Source organism: Theropithecus gelada, chromosome 12 (genome assembly GCF_003255815.1).
Source record: "Theropithecus gelada isolate Dixy chromosome 12, Tgel_1.0, whole genome shotgun sequence".
Taxonomy (NCBI): domain Eukaryota; kingdom Metazoa; phylum Chordata; class Mammalia; order Primates; family Cercopithecidae; genus Theropithecus; species Theropithecus gelada.
The window spans coordinates 13,577,382-13,604,914 of NC_037680.1; the positions used below are offsets into that span (position 1 = coordinate 13,577,382).

Here is a 27,533-nt window from a genome sequence, read left to right on the forward strand (position 1 = left end):
TTTTTTATTTTCTTATACTTAGGATTCATTCATACTTTCACTTAATTACCCTTACCTTGTTAGGTTGAGATGATACACAAGGAAATTTATGCCCTTAAAATAATTTAACAAAGAATCTTCTTATAGGAAAACCACCAGGTATTTCAAAATTTTTGTTTACTGATGCAAAAATTCAATCTACAGTCAGCCAAATAATTAAGGATTATAAGACAACAAAAGCAGCACACCTAAATGGGTAATGTAACAGAAAACTTTTCAATTTTAGGAGAGAAAAGAAAACAATGAAAGAAATTAGGTTGTCATCAAGTGATACTTTTAAAGAATAAAAATTACTATGAAATCTTCTCTTATCATTTTTGCAAATGCCTTAAATACCACAAAGTCTTTTCTGCCCCAGATAGACAATTAAAACAAATTGCTCTGCCAGGATTTCCAGAAAAAATAAAATTCACTTTATTTCAGAACAATATCCATACAAAGAGTATGAACTAATGAGAAAGGCAAAAAAGAAAATGTACAATGCTAAGCCAAATAATTTCATTCAATCACAGGCTTCTTACATCTCCTGAATAAGTACATGACAAGTAGCAAATGTTCTTGTTCAACTGTATACTAAAAATTTCATGTATTAATACATTTGTCAACTATTTTTAACCATTTATATTCACAAATATACATATTTAGAAATAAATATATCACATACACACTCATTAATAAAAAATTAGGTAATGTATCTAACACTAACCTTGATGGAGCAGAGATTCAAAGATTTAATGCATGGTTATTTCTTTTTTTTTTTTTTTTTTTGAGACGGATTCTCGCTCTGCTGCCCAGGCTGGAGTGCAGTGGCCGGATCTCAGCTCACTGCAAGCTCTGCTTCCCGGGTTCACGCCATTCTCCTGCCTCAGCCTCCCGAGTAGCTGGGACTACAGGCGCCCACCACCTCACCCGGCTAGTTTTCTGTATTTTTTAGTAGAGACGGGGTTTCACCGTGTCAGCCAGGATGGTCTCGATCTCCTGACCTCGTGATCCGCCCGTCTCAGCCTCCCAAAGTGCTGGGATTACAGGCTTGAGCCACCGCGCCCGGCTGGTTATTTCATATCTATGAAAAAACTGGGAGAAACCTAAAAATCTCAAATGGCAAAACAAAAATATAGTTTACCAAAATACTAAATATTTCAAAAACCTGGCGGGGTTTTTAAATATTTAATAAATATTAATAAAATAAATTAATTAATTAATTTAATTAAAATATTTAATAAATATTTTAAGTATTACAGTGGCTCACACCTGTAATCCCAGCACTTTGGGAGGCCAAAGTGGGCAGATCACTTGAGATTAGGAGTTGGAGATCAGCCTGGCCAATATGGTGAAACCCCACCTCTACCAAAAATATAAAAAATTTGGGCAGCTTTGAAGAGAGCAGTGGTTCTCCCAGCATGGAGGTTGAGATCTGAGAACGGACAGACTGCCTGCTCAAGTGGGTCCCTGACCCCTGAGTAGCCTAACTGGGAGACATCCCCACTAGGTGCAGACCGACACCTCACACCTCACACAGCTGGGTACACCCCTGAGACGAAGCTTCCAGAGCAAGAATCAGACAGCAACACTCGCTGTTCAGCAATATTCTATCTTCTGCAGCCTCCGCTGCTGATACCCAGGCAAACAGGGTCTGGAGTGGACCTCAAGCAAACTCCAACAGACCCGCAGCTGAGGGTCCTGACTGTCAGAAGGAAAACGAACAAACAGAAAGGACACCCACACCAAAACCCCATCAGTACGTCACCATCATCAAAGACCAAAGGCAGATAAAACCACAAAGATGGGGGAAAAGCAGTGCAGAAAGGCTGGAACTTCAAAAAATCAGAGTGCATCTCACCCTCCAAAGGAACGCAGCTCATCGCCAGCACTGGAACAAAGCTGGACGGAGAATGACTTTGACGAGATGAGAGAAGAAGGCTTCAGTCGATCAAACTTCTCAGGGCTAAAGGAGGAACTACGTACCCAGCACAAAGAAAGTAAAAACCTTGAAAAAATAATGGATGAATGGATAATTAGAATAATCAATGCAGCGAAGACCTTGAAAGAACTGATAGAGATGAAAACCATGACACGAGAAATACGTGACAAATGCACAAGCTTCAATAACCGACTCGATCAACTGGAAGAAAGAGTATCAGTGATTGAAGATCAAATGAATGAAATGAAGCGAGAAGAGAAGTATAGAGAAAAAAGAGTGAAAAGAAATGAACAAAGCCTCCAAGAAATATGGGATTATGTGAAAAGACCAAATCTACGTCTGATTGGTGTGCCTCAAACTAACGGGGAAAATGGAACCAAGTTGGAAAACACTCTGCAGGATACCACCCAGGAGAACTTCCCCAACCTAGTAAGGCAGGCCAACATTCAAATTCAGGAAATACAGAGAACGCCACAAAGATACTCCTCAAGAAGAGCAACTCCAAGACACATAATTGTCAGATTCACCAAAGTTGAAATGAAGGAAAAAATGTTAAGGGCAGCTAGAGAGAAAGGTTGGGTTACCCACAAAGGGAAGCAGATCAGACTAACAGCAGATCTCTCAGCAGAAACTCTACAAGCCAGAAGAGAGTGGGGGCCAATATTCAACATTCTCAAAGAAAAGAATTTTCAACCCAGAATTTCATATCCAGCCACACTAAGTTTCATAAGGGAAGGAGAAATAAAATGCTTTACAGACAAGCAAATGCTTAGAGATTTTGTCACCACCAGGCCTACCCTACAAGAGATCCTGAAGGAAGCACTAAACATGGAAAGGAACAACAGGTACCAGCCGTCGCAAAAACGTGCCAAAATGTAAAGATCATCGATGCTAGGAAGAAATTGCATCAACTAAAGAGCAAAACAACCAGCTAATATCATAATGACAGGATCAAGTTCACACATAACAATATTAACCTTAAATGTCAATGGACTAAATGGTCCAATTAAAAGACACAGACTGGCAAATTGGATAGAGTCAAAAACCATCAGTTTGCTGTATTCAGGAGACCCATCTCACATGCAGAGACACACACAGGCTCAAAATAAAGAGATGGAGGAAGATCTACCAAGCAAATGGAAAGCAAAAAAAAAGCAGGGGTTGCAATCCTAGTCTCTGATAAAACAGAGTTTAAACCATCAAAGATCAAAAGAGACAAAGAAGGTCATTACATAATGGTAAAGGGATCAATTCATCAGGAAGAGATAACTATCCTAAATATATATGCACCTAATACAGGAGCACCCAGATTCATAAAGCAAGTCCTTAGAGACTTACAAAGAGACTTAGACTCCCATACAATGATAATGGGAGACTTTAACACCCCACTGTCAACATAAGACAGATCAACAAGACAGAAAGTTAACAAGGATATCCAGGAATTGAACTCAACTCTGCACCATGCAGACCTAATAGACATCTACAGAACTCTCCACCCCCAATCAACAGAATATACATTCTTCTCAGCACCACATCGAACTTATTCCAAACTTGAAAACATAGTTGGACGTAAAGCACTACTCAGCAAATGTACAAGAACAGAAATTATAACAAATTGTCTCTCAGACCACAGTGCAATCAAACTAGAACTCAGGACTAAGAAACTCAATCAAAACCGCTCAACTACATGGAAACTGAACAACCAGCTCCTGAATGACTACTGGGTACATAATACAATGAAGGCAGAAGTAAAGATGTTCTTTGAAACCAATGAGAACTAAGATACAACATACCAGAATCTCTGGGACACATTTAAAGCAGTGTGTAGAGGGAAATTTATAGCACTAAATGCCCATAAAAGAAAGCAGGAAAGATGTAAAACTGACACCCTAACATCACAATTAAAAGAACTAGAGAAGCAAGAGCAAACATATTCAAAAGCTCGCAGAAGGCAAGAAATAAGTAAGATCAGAGCAGAACTGAAGGAGATAGAGACACAAAAAACCCTCCAAAATTCAATGAATCCAGGAGAAGGTTTTTTGAAAAGATTAACAAAATTGACAGACCGCTAGCAAGACTAATAAAGAAGAAAAGACAGAAGGATCAAATAGACGCAATAAAAAATGATAAAGGGAATATCACCACCGACCCCACAGAAATACAAACTACCATCAGAGAATACCATAAACACCTCTATGCAAATAAACTAGAAAACCTAGAAGAAATGGATAATTTCCTGGACACTTACACTCTCCCAAGACTAAATCAGTAAGAAGCTGAATCCTTAAATAGAACAATAGCAGGCTCTGAAATCGAGGTAATAATTAATAGCCTACCAACCAAAAAAAGTCCAGGACCAGACGGTTTCACAGCCAAATTCTACCAGAGGTACAAGGAGGAGCTGGTACCATTCCTTCTGAAACTATTCCAATCAATAGAAAAAGAGGGAATCCTCCCTAACTCATTTCATGAGGCCAACATCATCCTGATACCAAAGCCTGGCAGAGACATAACAAAAAAAGAGAATTTTAGACAAATATCCCTGATGAACATCGATGCAAAAAATCTCAACAAAATACTGGCAAACCGAATCCAGCAGCACATCAAAAAACTTATCCACCATGATCAAGTGGGCTTCATCCCTGAGATGCAAGGCTGGTTCAACATACGCAAATCAATAAACGTAATCCAGCATATGAACCAGAACCAAAGACAAAAACCACATGAGTATCTCAATAGATGCAGAAAAGGCCTTTGACAAAATTCAACAGCCCTTCATGCTAAAAACGCTCAATAAATTCGGTATTGATGGAACGTATCTCCAAATCATAAGAGCTATTTATGACAAACCCACAGCCAATATCATACTGAATGGGCAAAAACTGGAAGCATTCCCTTTGAAAACTGGCACAAGACAGGGATGCCCTCTCTCACCACTCCTATTCAACATAGCCTTGGAAGTTCTGGCCAGGGCAATCAGGCAAGAGAAAGAAATAAAGAGTATTCAGTTAGGAAAAGCAGAAGTCAAATTGTCCCTGTTTGCAGATGACATGATTGTATATTTAGAAAACCCCATCGTCTCAGTCCAAAATCTCCTTAAGCTGGTAAGTAACTTCAGCAAAGTCTCAGGATACAGAATCGATGTGCAAAAATCACAAGCATTCTTATACACCAGTAACTGACAAACAGAGAGCCAAATCATGAATGAACTCCCATTCACAGTAGCTTCAAAGAGAATAAAATACCTAGGAATCCAACTTACAAGGGATGTTATTGGGGACCGTGCCGGGGGTGGTGGAGAATGAACAGACACAAAAGACAAAGACAAACAGAGAACATGGCGGCCGCCCTCAGAGCCTACGCCTCACTTTATTTATACTCCATAAACCCCACGTCAGCAGAAAGAACACAATGCAAAACAAACTTTCTTTACCCAGATGTAACCTTCTGCTTAGTTCCTTGTCTCTATGCTCTTCCTTATTTGTCCGTCTTCTTGGCGCCTACAGGAGTTCATTAAAAGTTCAATTGGAGATACTGTCCTTGAGCCCTATCTATTCTTAGCATTCTGTTTTCAAGGGCCCCTGCAGGATGTAAAGGACCTCTTCAAGGAGAACTACAAAACACTGCTCAGTGAAATAAAAGAGGACACAAACAAATGGAAGAATATACCATGCTCATGGATAGGAAGAATCAATATTGTGAAAATGGCCATTGAGGGTTTTACCTCAATGTTTGTTGATGGCTGCTGACTAATCGAGGTGGTGGTTGCTGAAGGGTGTGACAGCTGTGGCAATTTCTTGAAAATAAGGCAACAATGACTTATGCCACATCAATTGACTCTTTCTTTCATGAAAGATTTCTCAAAGCATGCACTGCTGTTTGAAAGCATTTTGGTAACAGAAGTTCTTTCAAAATTGAAGTAATACTCTCCAACCTGCTGATGCTTTATCAACTCGGTATACGTTTTATTCTAAATCTTTTGTTGTCATTTCAACAATGCTCACAGCATCTTCACCAGGAGTAGATTCCATCTCAAGAAACCACTTTCTTTGTTCATCCATAAGAAGCAACTCCTCATCCATTCAAGTTTTAATGTGAGATTGCAACAATTTAGTCACATCTTCAGGCTCCACTTCTAATTCTAATTCTCTTGCTATTTCCACATCTGCAGTTACTTTCTCCACTGAAGTCTTTTTTTTTTTTCCCAATATAAGAGGAATCTTGCTCTGTTGAGCAGGTTAGCGTGCAGTGGTGTGATCTCAGCGGGTTCAAGCAATTCTCCTGCCTCAGCCTTCTGAGTAGCTGGGATCACAGGTGGTTGCCATCATGCCTGGCTAATTTTTGTATTTTTAGTAGAGATGGGGTTTTGCCATGTTGACCAGGCTGGTCTCAAAACTCCTGACCTCAGGTGATCCACCCGCTTGGCCTCCCAAAGTGCTGGGATTACAGGCAAGCCACTGCACCCAGCCCCCTCTACTGAAATCTTGAACCCCTCCAAGTAATCCATGAGGATTGGAATCAACTTCTTCCAAATTCCTATTGATTTGACATTTTAACCTCCTCCTATGAATCATGAATGTCCTTAATGGCACCTAGAATAATCCTTTCCGGAACGTTTTCAATTTACTCTGTCCAGTTCCATCAGAGGAATAATTATCTTTGGCAACTACAGCCTTACAAAATGTATTTCTTAAATATTAAGACCTAAAAGTCAAAATTACTCCCTGATACATGGGCTACAGAATGGATGCTGTGTTACCAGGCACGAAAACAACATTCATCTTGTACGTCTGCAATAGAGCTCTTGGGTGACCAGGTCCATTGTCAATGAGTTATAATACTTTGAAAAGAATATTTTTTCTGAGCAGTAGGTCTCAATGGTAGACTTAAAATATTCAGTAAACCACGCTACAAAGAGATGTACTGTCATCCAGGCTTTGTTGTTCTATTTATAGAACACAGGCAGAGTAGATTTAGGATAAATCTGAAGTGTCCTAGGATATTCAGATGGTCAATGAGCACTGGCTTCACCTTAATGTCACCAGCTGCATTAGCCCCTAACAAGAAAACCTATCTTTTAGAGCTTTTAAGCCAGGCATTGACTTCTCTCTAACTATGAAAGTTTTAGATGGTATCTTCATCCAATAGAAGTCTGTTTCATCTACATTCAAAATCTGTTATTTAGTGTAGTCACTTTCATCAATGATCTTAGCTAGATCTGAGTAACCTGCTGCAGCTTCTACATCAGCACCTGCTGCTTCACCTTGCACATTTATGTTATGAAGATGGCATTTTTCCTTAATCCTCATGAACCAAACTCTTCAGCTCCAAATTTTTCTTCTGCAGTTTTCTCACCTCTCAGCCTTCATAAAACCGAAAAGAGTTAGGGCCTTGCTCTGGATTAGGCTTTGCTATAAGGCAATGTTGTGACTGGTTTGATATTCTATACACACCACTGAAACTTTCTCCACATCTGCAATAAGGCTGTTTCGCTTTCTTATCTCTCATTTATTTATTGGAGGAGCACATTTCATTTCCCTCAAGAACTTTTCCTTTGCAATCCACAACTTGGGCTAACTGGCACAGGAGGCCTAGCTTTCAGTCTATATCCGCTTCGACCTGCCTTCCTCACTAAGCATGATCATTTCTAGCTTTTGATTTAAAGTGAGAGATGTATGATCCGTCCTTCTACTTGAACACTTACAGCCCACTGCAGGGTTATTAACTGACCTAATTTCAATATTGTTTTGTCTTAGGGAATATAGAGGCCTGTGGAGACGAAACAACAGAGGAAGAGCCAGTCAGTGGAGCAGTTAGAACACACACAATATTTATCCATTAAGTTCACCATCTTATATGAATTGGTATCATTCATGGCACCCCAAAACAATTATAATAGTAAACTCAAAGATCACTAATTACTGATCACCATAAATAATGAAATGGTTTGAAATATTGAGAATTACCAAAATATGACACACAGACACAAACCTAACACTCGCTGTTGGAAAAATGGTTCCAAAAGATGTGCTCAATGCAGGAATACCACAAACCTTCAACTTGTAAAAACCACAATATATGCAAAGCACAATAAAGCAAATTATAATGAAACAAAGTATGCTATATAATCAAATATAGCATACTATATGATTATACTATATAATCAATAAAGCAAATTATAATGAAATTATGCTATATAATCAAATATAGCCTACTATATTTGATTATACTGTATATCATATATATTTGATTATACTATATAGTATACTATATTTGATTATACTATATAGCACAATTTGTAAAAACCACAATATATGCAAAGCACAATTTGTAAAAAACACAATATATACAAAGCATAATAAAGCAAATCATAATAAAACAAAGTACGCTATATAAGAACAAATATAGCATATTATATTTGATTATACTATATAGCATATATATTTGATTATCCTATATAGCATAATAAAACAAAGTATGCTATATAATCAAAAGAAATCAATTACCTACAAAAATAGTGTCATAGCAAAAGAAATCAATTACATACAAAAACAGTGTCATAAGGAGAATAGGTGTTAGTCTATAACATTGCTCTAGCCCTCCAAGATGACTTTTGCAAACAGTATGCGCAGGAAAAAATGTTCCTCATTGTATGATGAGCAGTCATTCTTAAAAAAGGAATTCTACAAATAAAATGAAGGAAAGAAAAAAATCAAATGGAAACACACAAGAAAAAGTTATGAAGCAGATGAAAATTATAGTCAACTATATTGCCACAAGTATAAACTTAAAGAAGCAATCACCTCTATAACACAGAAAACATAAAGAGGAGATGCAGGAGCTCAGGGGCGCTATGGTCAAAAACATGAAGAAATAAAATGTGAATCCCAGCACTTTGGGAGGCCGAGACGGGTGGATCACGAGGTCAGGAGATCGAGACCATCCTGGCTAACACGGTGAAACCCCGTCTCTACTAAAAATACAAAAAAACTAGCCGGGCGAGGTGGCGGGCGCCTGTAGTCCCAGCTACTCGGGAGGCTGAGGCAGGAGAATGGCATAAACCTGGGAGACAGAGCTTGCAGTGAGCTGAGATCCGGCCACTGTACTCCAGCCTGGGTGACAGAGCGAGACTCCGTCTCAAAAAAAAAAAATAAATAAAAAAAATAAAAAAAAAAAGAAATAAAATGTGAATTTACAGGTCAGAGAAATAATAAAATACATAAATAAAACTGAAATGAAGGTCAAATGGAAGCAGAAGACAGAACAGGTACTACTAAAACAGGAAAGTACACACAGAATAGGATTGAAAAGGAAATTTTCAAAAAGAATTTAAACAAAAAAAAAGGGGGGTTATGGAGAAAAAAAAAAATTAAGAATGGAAACGAGAAAAAAACCAGTGATGTAAATAGGCCAAGACAAATTAAGAAATACAAGCATATTTGAAGTCTTCAAAGAAGCAAGCCAAAATGAAAAAAAAAACTGTTCTCAATATAATAGTTTCCAGAAATAGAAGAAAAATGTAAACTAGAAAATAAAAGAATATGGCACATCCAAGAAAAAGAGAAACATAAAGGTCAATGCCAAGACATATTCTAGTACTGGACTGCAAAAAATGGGTAGTGAGGTAAAAAACTGATCACTTCCAAGTGGAAAAAATTTCAGCGAGCCCTCAGACTAGTCTACAGCAAACAGTGAGCACTGCCTACAAAAGGAAATAAAGTGGGTCTGAGGAATTTCTTACCTAACAGATGTGTAATTATAAAGTGAGAGACAGGATAGTTTTAGAATACAAGAGAGAAAATATTTGCAAAATGTCTATCTGATGAGAAATTAATAGGCAGAATATCTAAGAAACTTATAGCAAAAAAAAAAAAAAACTCCAATGAAAAAATGGACAAAAGATCTAAACAGACAATTCTCAAGGAAGATATATAAACTGCCAACAGGTATATAAAAATGTTACACATCACTAATCATCAGAGAAAAGCAAATCAAAACCACAACGAGATATCATCTCACCGCAGTTAAAATTACTTTTATCAAAAAAATTGAGAATAAGGGATATTGGTAAAGATGTAGAGAAAGGGGAATCCTTGCACTCTGTTGGTAGGAATGTAAATCAGGCCAGCTGCTATGGAAACCAATATGGAGGTTCCTCAAGAAACTAAAAATACAAATATCAATGATCCAGCAATTCCACTACTGGGTATATATCCAAAAGAAAAGAAATCAAGAGGTATCTGCACTCTTATGTTACTGTAGCAATGTTCTCAATAGCCAAAATGTGTAATCAACTTAAAATGACCATGAGTAGATGAATGGAAAAAGAAAATGTGATACACACACACACACACACACACAATGTATATTATTCAGCCACAAACAAGAATAAAATCCTCTCATCTGCAGCAACATGGATGGAACTGGAGGTCATGATGCTAAGTGAAATAAGCCAAGCACAGAAAGACAAATATCACATGTTCGCACTCATATGTGGGAGCTCAAAAAGCGAATCTCACAAAGGTACAGAGTACCTTAGTGGCTACTAGTGGTTGGGAAGGGGAGGATGAAGAGATTGATTAATGGGTACAAATATACAGTTAGACAGAAGAAATAAGACCTAACGTTTGGTAGATCAGTAGGCTGACTATAGTTACCATTAATCTATTGTACATTTCAAAATAGCTAGAAGAGAAAAATTTGAATGTTCCTAACATAAAGAAAAAATAAATATTTAAGGTGATGGATATCCCAATTACCCCAATTTGAACTTTCCACATTATATGAATATATCAAATTATCACATGTATTCCAAAAATATATAAATCTCTTAAGTTATCAAAAAAGAAGGAAACAAAGAAGGAAATACATAAATAAAGTACAAGAAATTAGGGAACAGACTTCACATTACTTCTTTTGTTTGAGACAGAATCTCACTCTGTTGCCCAGGCTGGAGTGCAGTGATGCGATCTCGGCTCACTGCAACCTCTGCCTCCCAGGTTCAAGCAATTCTCTCCTGCCTCAGCCTCTTGCCTAGCTGGGACTACAGGCACACACCACCATGCTGACTAATTTTTTGTATATTTAGTAGAGACGAGGTCTTACCATGTTAGCCAGGCTGGTCTTGAACTCCTGATCTCAGGTGATCCACCTGCCTTGGCCTCCCAAAGTACTGGGATTACAGGAGTTGGCCACCACACCTGGCCTCACATTACTTATTTACTTATTTAGGTATTTATTCATTCATTCATTCATTCAAGACAGGGTCTCATTATGTTGCCCAGGCAAGTCTTGAACTCCTGGGCTCAAGTGACTCTCCCGCCTCAGCCTCCCAAAATGATGGGATTATAGGCATGAGTCACTGTTAACAGACCTAGGTCTTTTTAAAAAAAACTTTGATAACTCCAACCAAAGGACACTGTGCAGAAACAGAAGGGACCAAGGGAAGCAATGAAAATACTTAACTATTTAAATAATCTGGTTTACAGACGACAACGTAAGTTATAAATAATCACAACACAGAAATTGAAGGTAAAGAGGAACAAAGGCAAAGTTTAAAGTTGGTAAAGAAAATAACATTTTTTTTTTTTTTGCAGAAAAAGGCTTGTTTTATTTTAATGGCTGATCTATGTAATCACGGAGGCCAGTATGTACAGACAAAGGGGGAGCTTTTATTTCTTGGTCTCTTCCTCCTTGGACTAAGTCTTGATGATCTCTTCCTTCTTGGCCTGGAGGCGCTCTTCAGGCGCTTGCGTGCTTCCTTGGTCTTAGACCTGCGGGCCTCAGCCTGGTCAGCCAGGAGCTTCTTGTAGGCCTTGTCTGCCTTTAGCTTGTGGATGTGTTCCATGAGAATACGCTTGTTTTTGAACACATTCCCCTTCACCTTCAGGTACAGGTTGTGATACATGTGGCGATCAATCTTCTCAGACTCACGGTATCTTCTGAGCAGCCAGCGCAGAATCCTCATTCTCCTCCTCCACGTGACCTTCTCTGGCATTCCGGCATTGGCTGTACCCTTCCGCTTACCTATGCCCATGTGCCTGGCTTTCGGCGGGCCAAGGTATTTTTCCTGCATCGCGTTCGGGAATGGACAGTCACAGGCTTGCGGATAACCAGCCCATCTTTGATTAGCTTTCGGATCTGCTGACGGGAGTTGGCATTGGCGATTTCAATGGTCTCATTGGGGTCTAACCAGACCTGCTTGCCACAGCGGAGGACACTAGAGGCGAGCCTCTTCTGAAGCCTGAGCATACTCATGGCTGCGGCCCCAGCAGTGAAAGGAAAGCGTATTTTTTTTTTACTTATTTTTTCTGAGACAGAGTCTTGCTCTGTCACCCAGGCTGGAACGCAGTGGCACGATCTTGGCTCACTGCAACTTCCACCTCCTAGGTTCATGCGATTCTCCTGCCTCAGCCTCCCGAGTAGCTGGGATTACAGTAATGTGCCACCACGCCCGGCTTTTTTTTTTTTTTTTTGAGACATAGTCTCGCTCTGTCGCCCAGGTTGGAATGCAGTGGCGCAATCTTCGCTCACTGCAACCTCCACCTCCCTGGTTCAAGCAATTCCCCTGCCTCAGCAGCCCGAGTAGCTGGGATTACAGGTGCACGCCACCAGGCCCGGATAATTTTTTTTGTATTTTTAGAGATGGGGTGTCACTGTGTTAGCCAGGGTGGTCTGGATCTCCTGACCTCGTGATCCGCCCACCTCGGCCTCCCAAAGTGCTAGGATTACAGGCATGAGCCACCACGCCCAGCCATGTATTTTTATAAATGAAAAGTGCAAGTATTATTAAAGATATAAAGGTGAACATCAAAAAAATAATTTAACCAATCGATATCATGTGCTCAGAAAGGACAGAGAGGGAGAAAAAGGCAATATACCAATGTCATTGCATATAACTGGGAGTAAGAAAACAATAAGCAATAAAATAGAGAACCAAGTATATCACACAAAACATTAGTTATAAAGATAACCAATGGATTCCAAACCAAACCTTTAAATTACTAATGGTGTATACTAAACGAAAACAGGAAAACATGGATTATATAATGACATATTTAATGGATCACAGACTGATCATATAAAAACATATTTTTAGGCAACAGAAACCATAGCAAATACTATGATAATTGCATAAAGACTACATATAACTCTAATATCGATGAATGAAAGTGAGTTTAACACTGTTACTTAAGAGCAAAGACAAACTGAGTAACAAAGTGAAACCTAACCTTGTAACATAAAAATTCATCTAAAGGTTTCAAAAATGTTGAAAATAAGAAGATGGTTAAAGGCATGCTAGGAAAGCATGGACAGAATGAAACAGTTGTTGGGATACTAATTAGAGATCACATACAGAGGACGAAAGGAAAGAATTAAGTGATTTTTATAATAAGGATATTTTATTATGATAAAGAGTGTAATCCAGAATGAATGAAGATTTAACTGTAAGGTTTCTGTTCCCAGTACTATGGTGGTTTAGATATTCTAAAAGTCCCTCCTTTTGCAAACACCTAGAAATGCTAAATTAGGTAAAATATTATCTTTTAAAATGTAGCACCAGTCTGAAGAAAAAGTAAAGGTAATTTACAATAGTCAATGAAAACTTACAAAGAGAAAGTCAAACACACAGTGATGAGTGATAAAAACACATGCCACATTGAAGGTGTCTATAGAAGCCACCAACAAAGAACCTTAGGACTGAAGAACCGTGCAGAGCAACAAGAATAACGCCCTAGACCTAATAGAAATAGATAGCAGAAATAAGAGTCCTAAATAAAGCTTGAGCCTAAGAAAGCTGGCGCTTAAATGAAAATGGAAGAAGGGTGACAACAGAAAAAGAGATTCAGTGGCAAAAGGAAACAAACAGGAAATAGATTTAGACATATGTGGTCAATCAATTTTTCACTAAAGTGCCAAGGTAATTTATGGGAATGATAGACTTTTCTACAAATGGTGCTGAAATAACTAGATACTAGTATGAAAGAAAACAGAACCTAGAACTCTTACCTCACCCCATATTTAAAAATTGAGATCGAATATATCTATCTATCTATCTATCTATATATACATCTAAATAGAAAAAGGAAAACTATAAAGCTTCCCAAAGAAAACACAAGATGATTTTGTAATCCTGAGGTATGAAATGACTTGTTTGAATATGGAAAGCACTAACTATAAAAGGAAAACTTGATGAAGTTAATTTTTTTAAGTTAAAATTTTCTGTTCATTAGAATACCATACAAGAAGGAAAATCAAAAGGAGGCTACAGACTAGGGAAAATATTCACAAGATATATATCTGCCAAAAGTCTTATATCTAGAATATGAAAAGAACTTCCAATAAATAATAAAAACGCAACCCTATTAAAACAAGGGCAAAACATTACAACACTTTATAATATATCTATTATATGCTGTATATAACATATATAACTATACAAGGATGATTGGTAAGTACAGGGAAACATGTTCAACATCATTAAGAAAGTACAAAGTGAAACATAATAAGCTACCTCTCGAATAGCCATTCATTTTGAATGCCTAAAATAAAAAAGCCTAACAGTATCAAATGTTGACAGAGATGTGGATCATCTAGAACTCTCATATATTGTTGATTCATGGGAAAAAGTTGGGCAGTTTTTAAATAAAGTTAAAGCAGACTCCTCTAGCAAAAGAATTGAAAACATGTCCACAGATGGACTCGTCTAAGAATGTTAAGACCATCATTATTCGTAAGAGCCCTACACCAGAGCTAACCCAAATGTCCATCACCAAGTAAATGAACAAAATAATTGTGACATATTCAGAGGTAAAACAACATAGATGAAATTGCTAAAACATTATGTTGAGTGAGAGAAGATCCACATAAACTGCATGATTCTGTTTGTAGCATGTTCCAAAACAGAGAAAACTAAGATACGATACAGTAACAAATTCATGAGTCCATCTAAATCTAGTTCCGGTTTGTTTTCTTTTGCCACTGGATCTCTGATGAATGGATGGACAGAAATAGGAAGGAGGGAAGGAATGAAGGAAGGAGGGAGGGAAGGACAGTTGGAGGGAGGGGGGGAGGGCCGGGCGCGGTGGCTCACGCCTGTAATCTGGAGAACGGCATGAACCCGGGAGGCGGAACTTGCCGAGATCAGGCCACCGCACTCCAGCCTGGGCGACAGAGCAAGACTCCATCTCAAAAAAAAAAAAAAAAAGGAAGGAAGAAAGGAAGATAAAGGAAAGAAAGGAAGGAAAGGAGAGAGGAGAGGGGCAGAAGGGGGGCACTTCTTTATAATAAATGCCAATTAATAAATCATTTTACAGCCATCATGACAAAATTTGATTTGAACAGGAACCATCTATGTATGCTAAATCCAACAGAGGGAAAATCAGAGAAGGAGCAGCATATTTGCATGGTCACAATATGTCATGTTAATTGTTACATACTAAACAACTGTGAGAAGAAAAAACAGTTAACTATGCAGTGATACTGGACCAAACTTTGGCCAGGAACTTGGCCTTGGGGCTAAGGAACTCAAAATAATACCCTGAAAAGCATATGACCTCAATCTCACTATGTACTGATGCAGGAAAGATTGCATAATCTAAATCTCATTGTGATGAAACATAAAAATAAGTTGAGGCCAGTGTCATGAAAGGGTAAGGAACTGTCCCACATTAAAGGAAACAAAAAGATATCATTAAATGCAATAAGTGATCCTGGATTAGATCTTCACACTGAACAAAAAACATGCTATAAAGGACAGTATAGGGACAACTGACAAAATATAAGTATATTAAAGTATTGTATAATAGTTAAATTCCAGCCACGTGCAATGGCTCATGCCTGTAATTCTAGCACTCTGGGAGGCCAAAGCAGGAAGATCACATGGGGCCAGCAGTTCAATATCAGACTGCGCAACATAGCAGAACTCTGTCTACAAAAAAAGACATTGTGCACAGTGGTGTGCACCTGTAATACTAGCAACTTGGGAGGCTGAGGTGAGAGGATCACTTGGGTCCGGGAATACAAGGTTACAGTGAGCAATGATTGTGCCATTGTACTCTAGCCTACGTGACAGAGTAAGATCGTGTTTCTAAAAAAACAAAACTAAGAATAAAAAATAATAAAAAGTTAAATTCTTAAATGTGGTAACTGTGCTGTGTCTATGTAAGAGAATGTCTTTATTTTAAGAAAATACATACTATACTATAGCATATTATTATTATTTTTAAAGCAAGTTTATTAGGAAAGTAAAGGAATAAAAGAATGGCTACTCCATAGGCAGAGCAGCCAGTATTGCAAATTAAAGGAACATGATGAATGCAAGCATAGGTGTATATAAATGTATGTGTGTGTTTGTGTAGACTGAGAGAATAATAAAGTAAATGTGGCAAAATGTTAAAAATTTGTGACTCTAAGTAAAATATACATAAAAGTTATTCTATATTTTTGTGACTTTTCTGTACATTTGAAATTACTTCAAAAAGTTGAAAAAATAGAGCAGCAAGTAACTATAAAAAATATACTTTAGTGACAGAAGTCAGATCAATGATTTTAATGTAGGAGGATGGGATTGTTTAGAAAGAGGCCTACTTTGGATGATGGTAATGTTTTATATCTTGACGGAGGTTTTTGAAAACACAGGGGTATTCAGTGTATCAGAATCTACAAAACTGTGCACCTAAAATCCATATATTTTACTAAATTAAACTATACTTAATTTTTTAAGCTAATAAGAAAACTTAAAGCTTGGCAGGAGATGAAAATTAATGATCGAAATTCATAATAGTAAGCCTACCTAAAAATGAACTTGAGGTTTGAATTTATATTACCTGTGTGACCTGGGAAACTGCAAGCCAAGAATCTAATTTTGCAAATCCTCCATTGAAGAACTTACTCATTTACATCTCTCAAAATTTCCACAGACTGGCCAGGCGTGGTGGCTCACGCCTGTAATCCCAACTCTTTGGGAGGCTCAGGTGGGTGGATCACCTGAGATCAGGAGTTCGAGACCAGCCTAGCCAACATGACGAAACCCCATCTCTACTAAAAATATAAAAAAAATTAGCCAGGCGTGGTGGCATGCGATTGTCATCCCAGCTACTCAGAAGGCTGAGGCAGAAGAATCGCCTGAACACAGGAGGCAGAGGTTGCAGTGAGCCAAGATGGTGCCATTGCACTCCAGCCTGGGCAACAAGAGCAAACCTCTGTCTTAGAAAAACAAAAAAACAAAAAAACCCCACAGATTAAGATTATTTATTAAAACAAAATTAGGCCGGGCGCGGTGGCTCAAGGCCGGGCGCGGTGGCTCAAGCCTGTAATCCCAGCACTTTGGGAGGCTGAGACCGGCGGATCACGAGGTCAGGAGATCGAGACCATCCTGGCTAACACTGTGAAACCCCGTCTCTACTAAAAAATACAAAAAACTAGCCGGGCGAGGCGGCGGGCGCCTGTAGTCCCAGCTACTCGGGAGGCTGAGGCAGGAGAATGGCCAGAACTCGGGAGGCGGAGCTTGCAGTGAGCTGAGATCCGGCCACTGCACTCCCGCCTGGGCAACAGAGTGAGACTCCGTCTCAAAAACAAACAAACAAACAAAAAAAAACAAAAAAAAACACAAAATTTAAGACATCTGCAAATACACTGGGAAATAAACCATCACATACAACAATAAAAGGCAAAATTAACCTCTAAAGGACTTCAAAGAATGTAAATAAGTATGACTTACATAAATATGTTCTAAATATTTACAGAAATAAGACAGAATCAAAACATAGCAAAAAAAGACACTACCAACATAAGCAGGCAGAGCTGAATTGGACTTCAAAATACACTTTCTGAAATTAAGAACAGGAAGTTAAAAGTCCCTATTCTCCAATTTCAAGAAAAGAAAGGACTAACTGTTCTCTGGTAGTCAGCTAATCCCTAAAGTATACACAGAAATTTCACACAGTCCTTAAACACTCCTGTTTTTGAAAGTCTCCAGGCTTCTAAAGCCCAGTGCAATACCAACTCTTTGCTTTGTTTAGAAAGTCATGGCTAAGAAGCACAGTTCTCCCTTGCTTATCAAGAAAGAAATTGAGTGGTTTCTGATTTCAAGTATATTGAGTGATGGTCTCATCCTTAAGAGAATTCAATAAATTAATTAACAGCAAAAATAACATCAGTAAGTTTGAATATGGCTAAATGCAAAATATCAAAACTGCAGCACACAACAAAAAAGATAAGAGGTACACAGGACACCAAAAAAGCAATTAAGTAAATGTAAAAATAATTCGTGTTCATGGAATGAAATACTCCGTATTATAAATATATCAATTATCCCCAAACTGATCTATAGATGCAATAAAACTTCATTCACAATCCTAGCAAATTTTTTTGTGAAAATTGATAAATGACTTCTACAATTTACATGTAATTCAAAGAGTCAATAATAGCTGAGACAATTTTGAAAAAGAGTAAGGCTGAAAGATTTATACTATCTGATACCAGAATATTTATTATAAAGCTACAGTAAGAAGCATGAAGTATGGTACTGACACAAAGACTGCAAACAGAGAAATAAAACAAAGAATCTACAACTGCACTATTCCATATGGTAGGTACTAAACATGTGACTATTTAAATTTGAATTAATTAAAATTAGTAAAATTAAAAATGCAATCATTAGTTGCACTAGTCACACTTCAAGTACTCAATAGCCATCTGCAGTGAATAGCTACTGAATTGAACAGTATACATAAAGAATATTTCCATCACAGTGGAAAGTTCCATTAGACAGCACTTACCTAGAAAGGTATACACATAAAATTACTTGATTTATGACAAAAGTAACATTACAATGCAGTAGGAAAAAGTCTTTTCAATAAATTGTGCTAGATCAAGTAGACATTCATATGTAAAAATAAACTTAAAAATAAGTAAGTGAGGCCAAGCACAGTGGCTCACACTTGTAATCCCAGTACTTTGGGAGGCCAAGGCGGGCAGATCAGTGGAGGTCAGGAGTTCGGGATGAGCCAGGCCAACATGGTAAAACTTTGTCTCTACTAAAAATACAAAAATTAGCTGGGCATGGTGGTGTGCACCTGTAATCCCAGCTACTCGGGAGACCGACGCAGGAGAATCACCTTAACTCGGGAGGCAGAGGTTGCAGTGAGCCGAGATCGTGCCACTGTACTCCAGCCTGGGAGATAGCGAGACTCTGTCTCAAAAAATAAATAAATAAATAAATAAATAAGTAATCAATCCTGATGTCTACTTCATACCATATACACAAAACAATTCAAAGTAGATTGTAAATCAAATTAATGTAAAAATTAAAACAATAAAGCTTTTAGAAGAAAACACAGGAAATCTCTTCATGACTTCGTAGTAGACAAAGATTTTTAAAATTTGATCAAAGAAGTAACAGCCAGACCGGGCACGGTGGCTCACACCTGTAATCCCAACACTTTGGAAGGCAGAGGCGGGTGGATCACAAGGTCAGGAGTTTGAGAGCAGCTTGGCCAACATGGTGAAACCCCGTCTCCACTAAAAATACAAAACTTAGCTGGGTGTGGTGGCAGACGTCTGTAGTCCCAGCTACTCGGGAGGCTGAGGCAGGAGAATTGCTTAAACCCATGAGGTGGAGGTTGCACTGAGCTGAGATAGGGCCACTGCACTCCAGCCTGGGAGACACAGCAAGACTGTCTCAAAAAAAAAAAAAAAAAGTGCCAGGCATAGAACGAATACGGATAAAGATTATGTAAGATGACATTAAAATTGAGAATCTCTGCTTATCAGAAGACATCATTAAGACAAGGAAAAGGCAAAACACAACCTGAGAAAATTTACTTGCAATAAATATACCTGATAAAAGACTCATATCCAGAATATAAATCTGACAAAAGGACTCCTACAAAACAATAAGAAAAAGGCAAATAGACAATCCAGAAGAAAAACAGATTAGACATGAACAGGCACTTAACAAAAGATGTCCAAATGACTAATAAGCATATGATAAGGTATTACATTTTACTTATCATCAGAGAAATGTAAATAAAAACCTCAATATACATCACTATATACCTACCAGAATATCTAAAATGAAAATAAAGATAGGCAAAATGAAGTGTTGGTGAGGATGAGATATAAATGGAACTCTTAAACACTGTTGATACAAGAAAAAATTGGTGAAATTACATTGGAAAATGTTTAGCAGAGGTATGGGTTGAATTACATATCGCCAAAATTCATATGCTGAAGTTCAAACCCCCAGTACCTCAAAATGTGACCTTATTTGGAAATATGGTCACTGCAGACATAACTACTTAAGATGAAGTCATTAGGGTATCACCAATGTACCGAATATGACTAGTGTCCATACAAAAAAGGCAAATTTGGACCTAGAGACATAAACAGAGGGAAGATAATTTGAATAGAAATAGGAAGAAAACAGTAGCCTACAAGTCAAGAAGATAGCCCTGGAAAAGACAATTCCTTCACAGCTCTCAAGAGGAATCAACCCTGCCAACACCTTAATTTTGGACTGCTAGCCTCCAAAACTGTGGGAAAATAAATTTCTGTTGTTTAAGCCACCTAGTTGCAGTATGCTTTTATGATAGTCCTAGCAAACTAATATAGGCATTATCTACTAAAATGGAATACACGCACACCCTATGATCCAACAATTCTTCTTCGTAGATACACATCAAAGTGTGTATATACGTTCACCAAAAGATTTGTATAAGAACATTCATATCATTACTATTTTATGAGCCCCAAACTAGAAATAACCCAAATGCTCCACAGTGGCATGAATAAATTATGGTATATTCACAAGATGGAATTTTACATGGCAATGAGAATGAACGAACTACAACCACATACAAAAACATAGATTGATCTCACAATAATGTTGAGAAAAACAAGACACAAAAGAATATACAATTACAATAATATAGTTGAACAGGCAAAGCAATCAATAATGTTAGAAGTCAGGATAGTGGTTACTTTTCGAGAGAAAGGAAGTAGTAACGATTGGAAGGGATAAGAGGGAGGTTTCTGTGATGCTGGCAATGTTCTATTTCTCGATCTTGGTGATGCTACACTGTGAAAATTCCTCAAGCTGTACATTCACAATCTGTATACCTTTGTCCATGTAAATTACATATCAGTAAAAAATAAAATAAAATAAAAAGTACTTTTAAAAAACTGAATAGGTTGGTTAAACAGATTAGACCAGCTGGTTATGAATTGTATAAGAGAACTTGAAAACAGTCATAATGTAATAAACAGAAAATATATAAGAGACATTAATAGAGGCATAGGATGAAAGAAAAAGGTCAAGTATAAATCTAACTGGAATTGCAGCAGACAAAACAAACGGGGGAGAAGCAATATTTGAAGAGGGAATAGCTGAGAATCTCCTAGAATCAACAAACACAAATCCCAGATTTAAAAGGCACAATAATCCTAAACAGGATAAATAAAAAGAAAACCATACTGAATAAAGTATAGTGAAACTGCAGAACTCCAAAGACGAGAAAATCTTCAAGTCAGATGATGCACAAAGGAACAAAAATTGGACGGATTTTTTTTTTTATTTAAAAAAATTTCAAACTCACAGAAAAGCAAAAAAGAATAATTCAATGAGCATACCCCGCAGATTATACCACTCACCAATGAAGACACCCACCAGAATATACTACTCACTAAATTCACACTGTTAACATTTTGGCTCATCCACTCAAAATGTTTCTGAACATAAGTCCTTCCCTTTTGGGAAAATGTAGAAAGTATAGCACTAACAATAGCACTATTGTTATTGTCTGAAAATTCTTTATCATGCATTTATTAGAAACAAGAACATTCTTCTATTCAATGACAACACCATTACCTCATCTAAGATAATCAACATTAATCCAATAATATCATCTAAATAGAGTCCAGATGAAATTTTCCCAGTGATCTTAAAAGCGTTCCCTAAAGTTTTTCTTTTTACTGATCCAGGATCTAACCAAGGCTTGTGCATTACTTTTAGATGGTATGGTTATTAGAGGTCTCTCTCAATTTAGAGACTTTCCTTGATACACTACTTCCTTTGATTTTGATGACACTGAATCCTTTGAAGAGTCCAAGTCAGTTGGCATGAAAAAATGTTCTACATTCTAGATTAGTTGGACAGTTTCACCATGATTCCCAGATCAAATGTTTCCAGTAAGAACACCACATAAGGTAATGTTATGTCTCTTCTGTGCACCACATTAAGCATGTGGCTATCCCACTATTAGCAATACCAAGCTTGGCCATTTTGTAATTTTTCCCTTTGTAATAAATAAGTCATCTGTAAGGTGCTATTTTGAGACTCAGGGGTATATTATGAATGACAATTATGGAAGCCAGAAGACAGGAGGATACAACCTTCGAAGTGCTAAGAAAAAAATAACTATTAAAGCAGACCTATATTGCCAACGAAAATATTATGAAGAATGAACTCAAGATAAAATATATCCTGAAATTATTTTTAAATCCTGAAATTATTATTTCATGGTCAAGTAAACAAAAAACTTGATGGGAAACATTTCCCCAGTTTTCATTTGCCAAATAATATAATAAAAACTTTCCACAACTAACATCATGTTTTCAGAAAAGAAAGGACAATTCTAAGCCTCCAAAAAAGAAGACTTAAGCTCAAAATAAATGAAGGTTCTCTAAAATGAATGAATTTTGCTTTATGAACAGCACAGTTTTTATTTTCTCATTTTGCTACATGTATCCATATTTTGTTAGGACTGGTTAACAGTCCAGGGACAAGTGTTTGGAAATTACTAAGTCTAGCTACGAAAAAGGGAAAAGGCATTTTATTTCATCATTATGAAGAACTCGGTCTTCTTTTCTAACCACAGTAATTAGGATTATAAAATCCATTTTATAGTTAATGAATCTGAAGTATGAATTGTTAAAGAAGCATGCACAGCATCACAGAGATAGTAAGTGGCTCAGATTTAAACCAAGTCTAAACCTAAAGCGTATGTTCTTTCTACTCTGCCATAGTGAGAAGCCCAACCACACAAAATATGAAGTACCTAAAGGAGCTAAAGGCTGTCAAATGGCAGTTTAAAATGTCATTTGTGACTGAATCTTCAGGAATTTGAGGACGGTTAACAATGTGAATATGAAAGAGTACAACTTTTCTAACTCCATAAAAGCAATGGAAATCTACAGAAATGATGTCTAGGGTGGAGAAACTGAGAAGATGCAGGTGTAAGGTGAAAAACACCAGGTATATAACCTTAAGTGTCAACTAACAGTTATAAATACAAATGTGTACAATATAAACAAACTACTAATACATGAATCTCAATAAGACTACAACAATTTTAAAAAGTTTTTCATAAACAGCACATACAACTGGATTCCATTTATATAAACCACTAAAAACAGGCAAAATAAAAAACATCAGATCAATGTGAGAGTGGGGACTGACTCAGAAAGGGAATGAAGTAACTTTCTAGGATGATGGGTTTGGGTTATAAAAGTATATGCATTTGTCAAGGTTTGTACATTTCATTAATTAAATCACAACAGAAAAAATCTGTAAACAAATATGAATTCTGGTTAATCATACATATACTTAAGTATATATGAGAAAGTATAATAATGTTTGTAATTTACGTTGAAATAAATGAAAATAATAAAATGGACTGATGGGGTAGAAGGATAGAGGGATGGATTAATAGATAAATACGTGATAGACCAAGCATGGCAAAATGTTAATAATAAACTGCGTGTGTTGACTCTACCAAGCATTTACTCTAACATTCTTTCAATTTCGTTGTATGTTTTTTAAATTGTTCATAATAAAATGTTGAAGAGAAAGTATATGATATATGTGACTGTGGAACTAAGACAATGCTATCCTTAAAAATATAGAAAACCATATAATGGCCCAATTTGATGGAAGAGATCATATAACTATCATGAAGTTTGAAAGAAGTAAAGAAATACAGACAGTACTATAAGGTACTCATAAGACACACCCAGAAGTTGCTAAATCTAAGGTGAAAAATAAAATGAATAAAAATACAATGGATGGGTGCAGTGGCTCATGCCTGTAATCTCAGCACTTTGGGAGACAAGGCAGAAGGATCACTTGAGCCCAGGAGTTTGACCAGCCTGGGCAACATGGTGAAAACCCATCCCTAAAAAAAACAAAACAAAAACAAAAATTACCCGGGTGTGGTGGTGTGCACCCCATAGTTCCAGCTATTCAGGACGCTGATGTGGCAGAATCACTTAAACCCAAGAGACAGAGGTTGCAGTGAGCCAAGATCATGCCACTACACTCCAGCCTGGGTAAAAGGGCAGAGTGTGTTTAAAAAAAAAAAAAAAATCCTTCTGGTAAGAGACAAAAAAAAACAAAAAACGATGGAAATAAGTTGAATTAGTTTCATGTGAAAGCAACATTCTAGAAAACTGTCAATATATGAGTTGCTGAGAATATCTGATAACTGAAATAATTAAGATAACTGAACATACTCTCTCTTAAGAAATCACAATTGGTTCGGCATATTTCAACATAAAGTATAAGTCAACCATAGTAAATGGATAAAGCTAACTTAGTCACAATCAATTCTACCAAAAAAAGATTGTTTGAAAAGAATAGTTTGAACAGAACTTTGTTTTTAATACACTTGCCAGGAATTTAACATTTTTAGCATGTCTTAAAAGAAGAATTTTACCTGCCATTTCTTTTGAGGGCAAAAATGATGCCATCTTTCTGGAATGGAAGCAGCTTTGCTCTTAGTCTGTCAGGCAAAAAGTCCAGCAGTTTATCAGATTCACTTGTCACACAAGAAATGTGAGGTGTGAGAGACTTTTTTATGTTATGAACCCTAGGCATGATGATCCTAAAAAACAAAGAAACAACAAAAAAGGGAGGGGTATAAGAAATAGATATTACTAAGTATGTTACAGAATCACATATAAATAATATTAAAGCACTTATTAATAGCTTTGACATACCATTTATATAAACTAAATCATATTCTCACAGTAAGCTACTAAGAAAATTCACAGCACTGAGTTTGAAAACAATCACTTAATGCACTCTCTAGGAACTCAGCATGCACTATTTCAAGCCCTAATACCATACACCAGCTTAACGCCACAAATGTATTACTAATAAATTACAAATAAAACTACATTTTCCACAAATTGGATAATTTTTAAAATAAGGGATGAATCTGCTAGAGAAAGATGAGTCCTTTAATAATTTATCCTTTTATGGATGCACATTTTCATATCACACCAGATTTTCTAAGAGTGAGGTAAAGCTGCATTTTAAAAAATTATAAAATACAAAGACATTAACTACAAAATCAAATTTATCGTAATTAATGTATTATTAAATTGTTTAAATATTAAAATTAATTTTTTAAATGAGCTGAATCCACAGTATAACTCTGCCTGATTAACACCTTCCTCACCCCCTGGTTTTCCACAGATGTTATTTTAATTTTCTATGACATAAAAATTTCATATATCTGTAAATTCTTATAAATTAAATCATATTCTCACTGGAAGAAAATGTCCTATTATACCACTACACTACAATGCCTATCAAATAATATTATTTTGTATTTAGATGGTACCCTGCCTTCTGTTTATATATTATCTCATTTCATCTTTTAAAAAAAGTTTGCAGGCCAGGCGCAGTGGCTCACGCTTGTAATCCCAGCAGTCTGGGAGGCCGAGGTGGGTGGATCACGAGGTCAGGAGTTCGAGACCAGCCTGGTCAATGTGGCGAAACATTGTCTCTACTAAAAATACAAAAATTAGCTGGGTGTGGTGGCACATGCCTGTAATCCTGGCATGACAATCACTTGAACTCAGGAGGAGGAAGTTGCAGTGAGCTGAGATCACACCACTGCACTCCAGCTTGGGTAACAGAGCGAGACTCCATCTCAAAAATAAAGAAAAAAAAAAAAGCCAATATGGCTGATGACCCAAAGGAGGGAATGGTATAAGATGAAGCTACCGAGATAAACAAGAGCCAAATCATATACAGCCTTGACAATAACTTTGGATTCCTTTTTAAGAAGGAAGGAATGCTAATGGAATTTGCTGTCCTATACACCATTAACCAAATGGGACTATTTAAATTTGAAAATTCGGTTCTCCAGTTTCACCAGCCATGCTTCAAGGGCTCAACAGTAACATATGTCTGGTCCAAGCTATGATATTTAATAGTAAAGATACAGAACATTTCTCTCTTCACTCAAAGTTCTATTGGACAGTACTCCATGGAAGGTTTAAACAGGGGAATGACACAATCTGACTTACATTTCAAAAAACACCTGAAGGAGACAAAGATATTAATAAGGAGCCAGGAGATAAATATTCTTACAGGATTTGGCCAGTCAACAAAGCCTCCACTGCTTCAGTAGGCAACCGAATTTAGAAACGATTTATGAGTCAGTTCTGTCTGAATAAGGTCCTCATAAACACTTATGAGTGGGCCTCCATAGGACCCTCTCAACACCACCACCCCCATAACAAAACTTAGCAAGGAATAGAGAATGGAGCAAAAAGGGAAAGCATGAAAGCAGAAAAACTGTTTTCAGGTTGCAGCAGACAAGGCAAAAAACCTTTAACAGTGAAACTGAAAAGATTCAGGAAGTGTATCAGAGGTAAAGCAAACAGCACCTGCTGATGCAGTACACGTAGAAAATAAGAGAAACGTAGAATCAAAATGTGGACCTAGAGTGATGGAGTGAGTTAGTGATGCAATTGGCTGGGATAGTGAGGACTACAGAATAAATAAATAGGGGAGAAAAATGATCAATAGATATCCTTTGAGATGGTTATAAGATACGAAGTGGAAATGTCAGGTATGCTTGAAAATATATGAGCCTAAGTTCCTATAGGGAGAGATAGAGGCTGGATACACATGAGAAATATCACTTTCCCAGCCTGCCTTGGAGCTACTAATCAGATATACCTATTGTGGACTTTAGAAAGTCAAAACTCAAAGGAGCAGAGATTAAGTAAAATTCATTCCGGCAAGGCTAACAGCAGCAGAAAACCATGTCCACTTTCCAGAAGTAACAGGAGTTTCAGAAGCACTTTTTAGGGTCAATGGGATGAAGGATGCAATGTTTCAGGGTGGAACACTGGCAAGAAGTAAAAACTTAAAATAATTTTGCTGTTTATCATCTTTATTTAAGACTCCTTTTTTTTTTTCTTTGCTGGGTGCAGTGGCTCATCACTGTAATCCCAACACTTTGGGAGGTTGAGGCAGGAGAATAGTTTGAGGACAGGAGCTGAAGATCAGCCAGGGCAAATATCGAGATCCTGTTGCTTACAAAAGATCATAAAATTAGCCGGTTGTGGGGGTGCATGCCTGTAGTCCCAACTACTTGGGAGGCTTGAGAGGACTGCTTAAGGCCAGGAATTGGAACTATGATCTTGTCACTGCACTCGGGAGGGGACGGGAGGGGAGGGGAGGGGAGGGGAGGGAAGGGAAGGGAAGGGAAGGGAAGGGAAGGGAAGGGAAGGGGAACGGAAAGGAAAGGAAAAGAAAAGAAGAAAGAGAGAG

The 27,533-nt window shown here is 37.3% G+C and overlaps 1 protein-coding gene and 1 pseudogene across 3 annotated transcripts in view; both read right to left on the reverse strand.

The window, feature by feature from the left end:
• Positions 1-27,533, reverse strand: part of ZRANB3 (zinc finger RANBP2-type containing 3) — a 310,204-nt gene that overhangs the window by 261,151 nt on the left and 21,520 nt on the right. For all 3 annotated transcript variants that reach the window (XM_025405290.1, XM_025405292.1, XM_025405291.1), the window contains exon 2: positions 24,676-24,843. In XM_025405290.1, the coding sequence (XP_025261075.1) occupies positions 24,676-24,836 (161 nt within the window). In that variant the 5' untranslated portion in view covers positions 24,837-24,843. The remainder of the gene's footprint in view (positions 1-24,675; positions 24,844-27,533) is intronic.
• Positions 11,548-12,220, reverse strand: LOC112636551 (annotated as a pseudogene).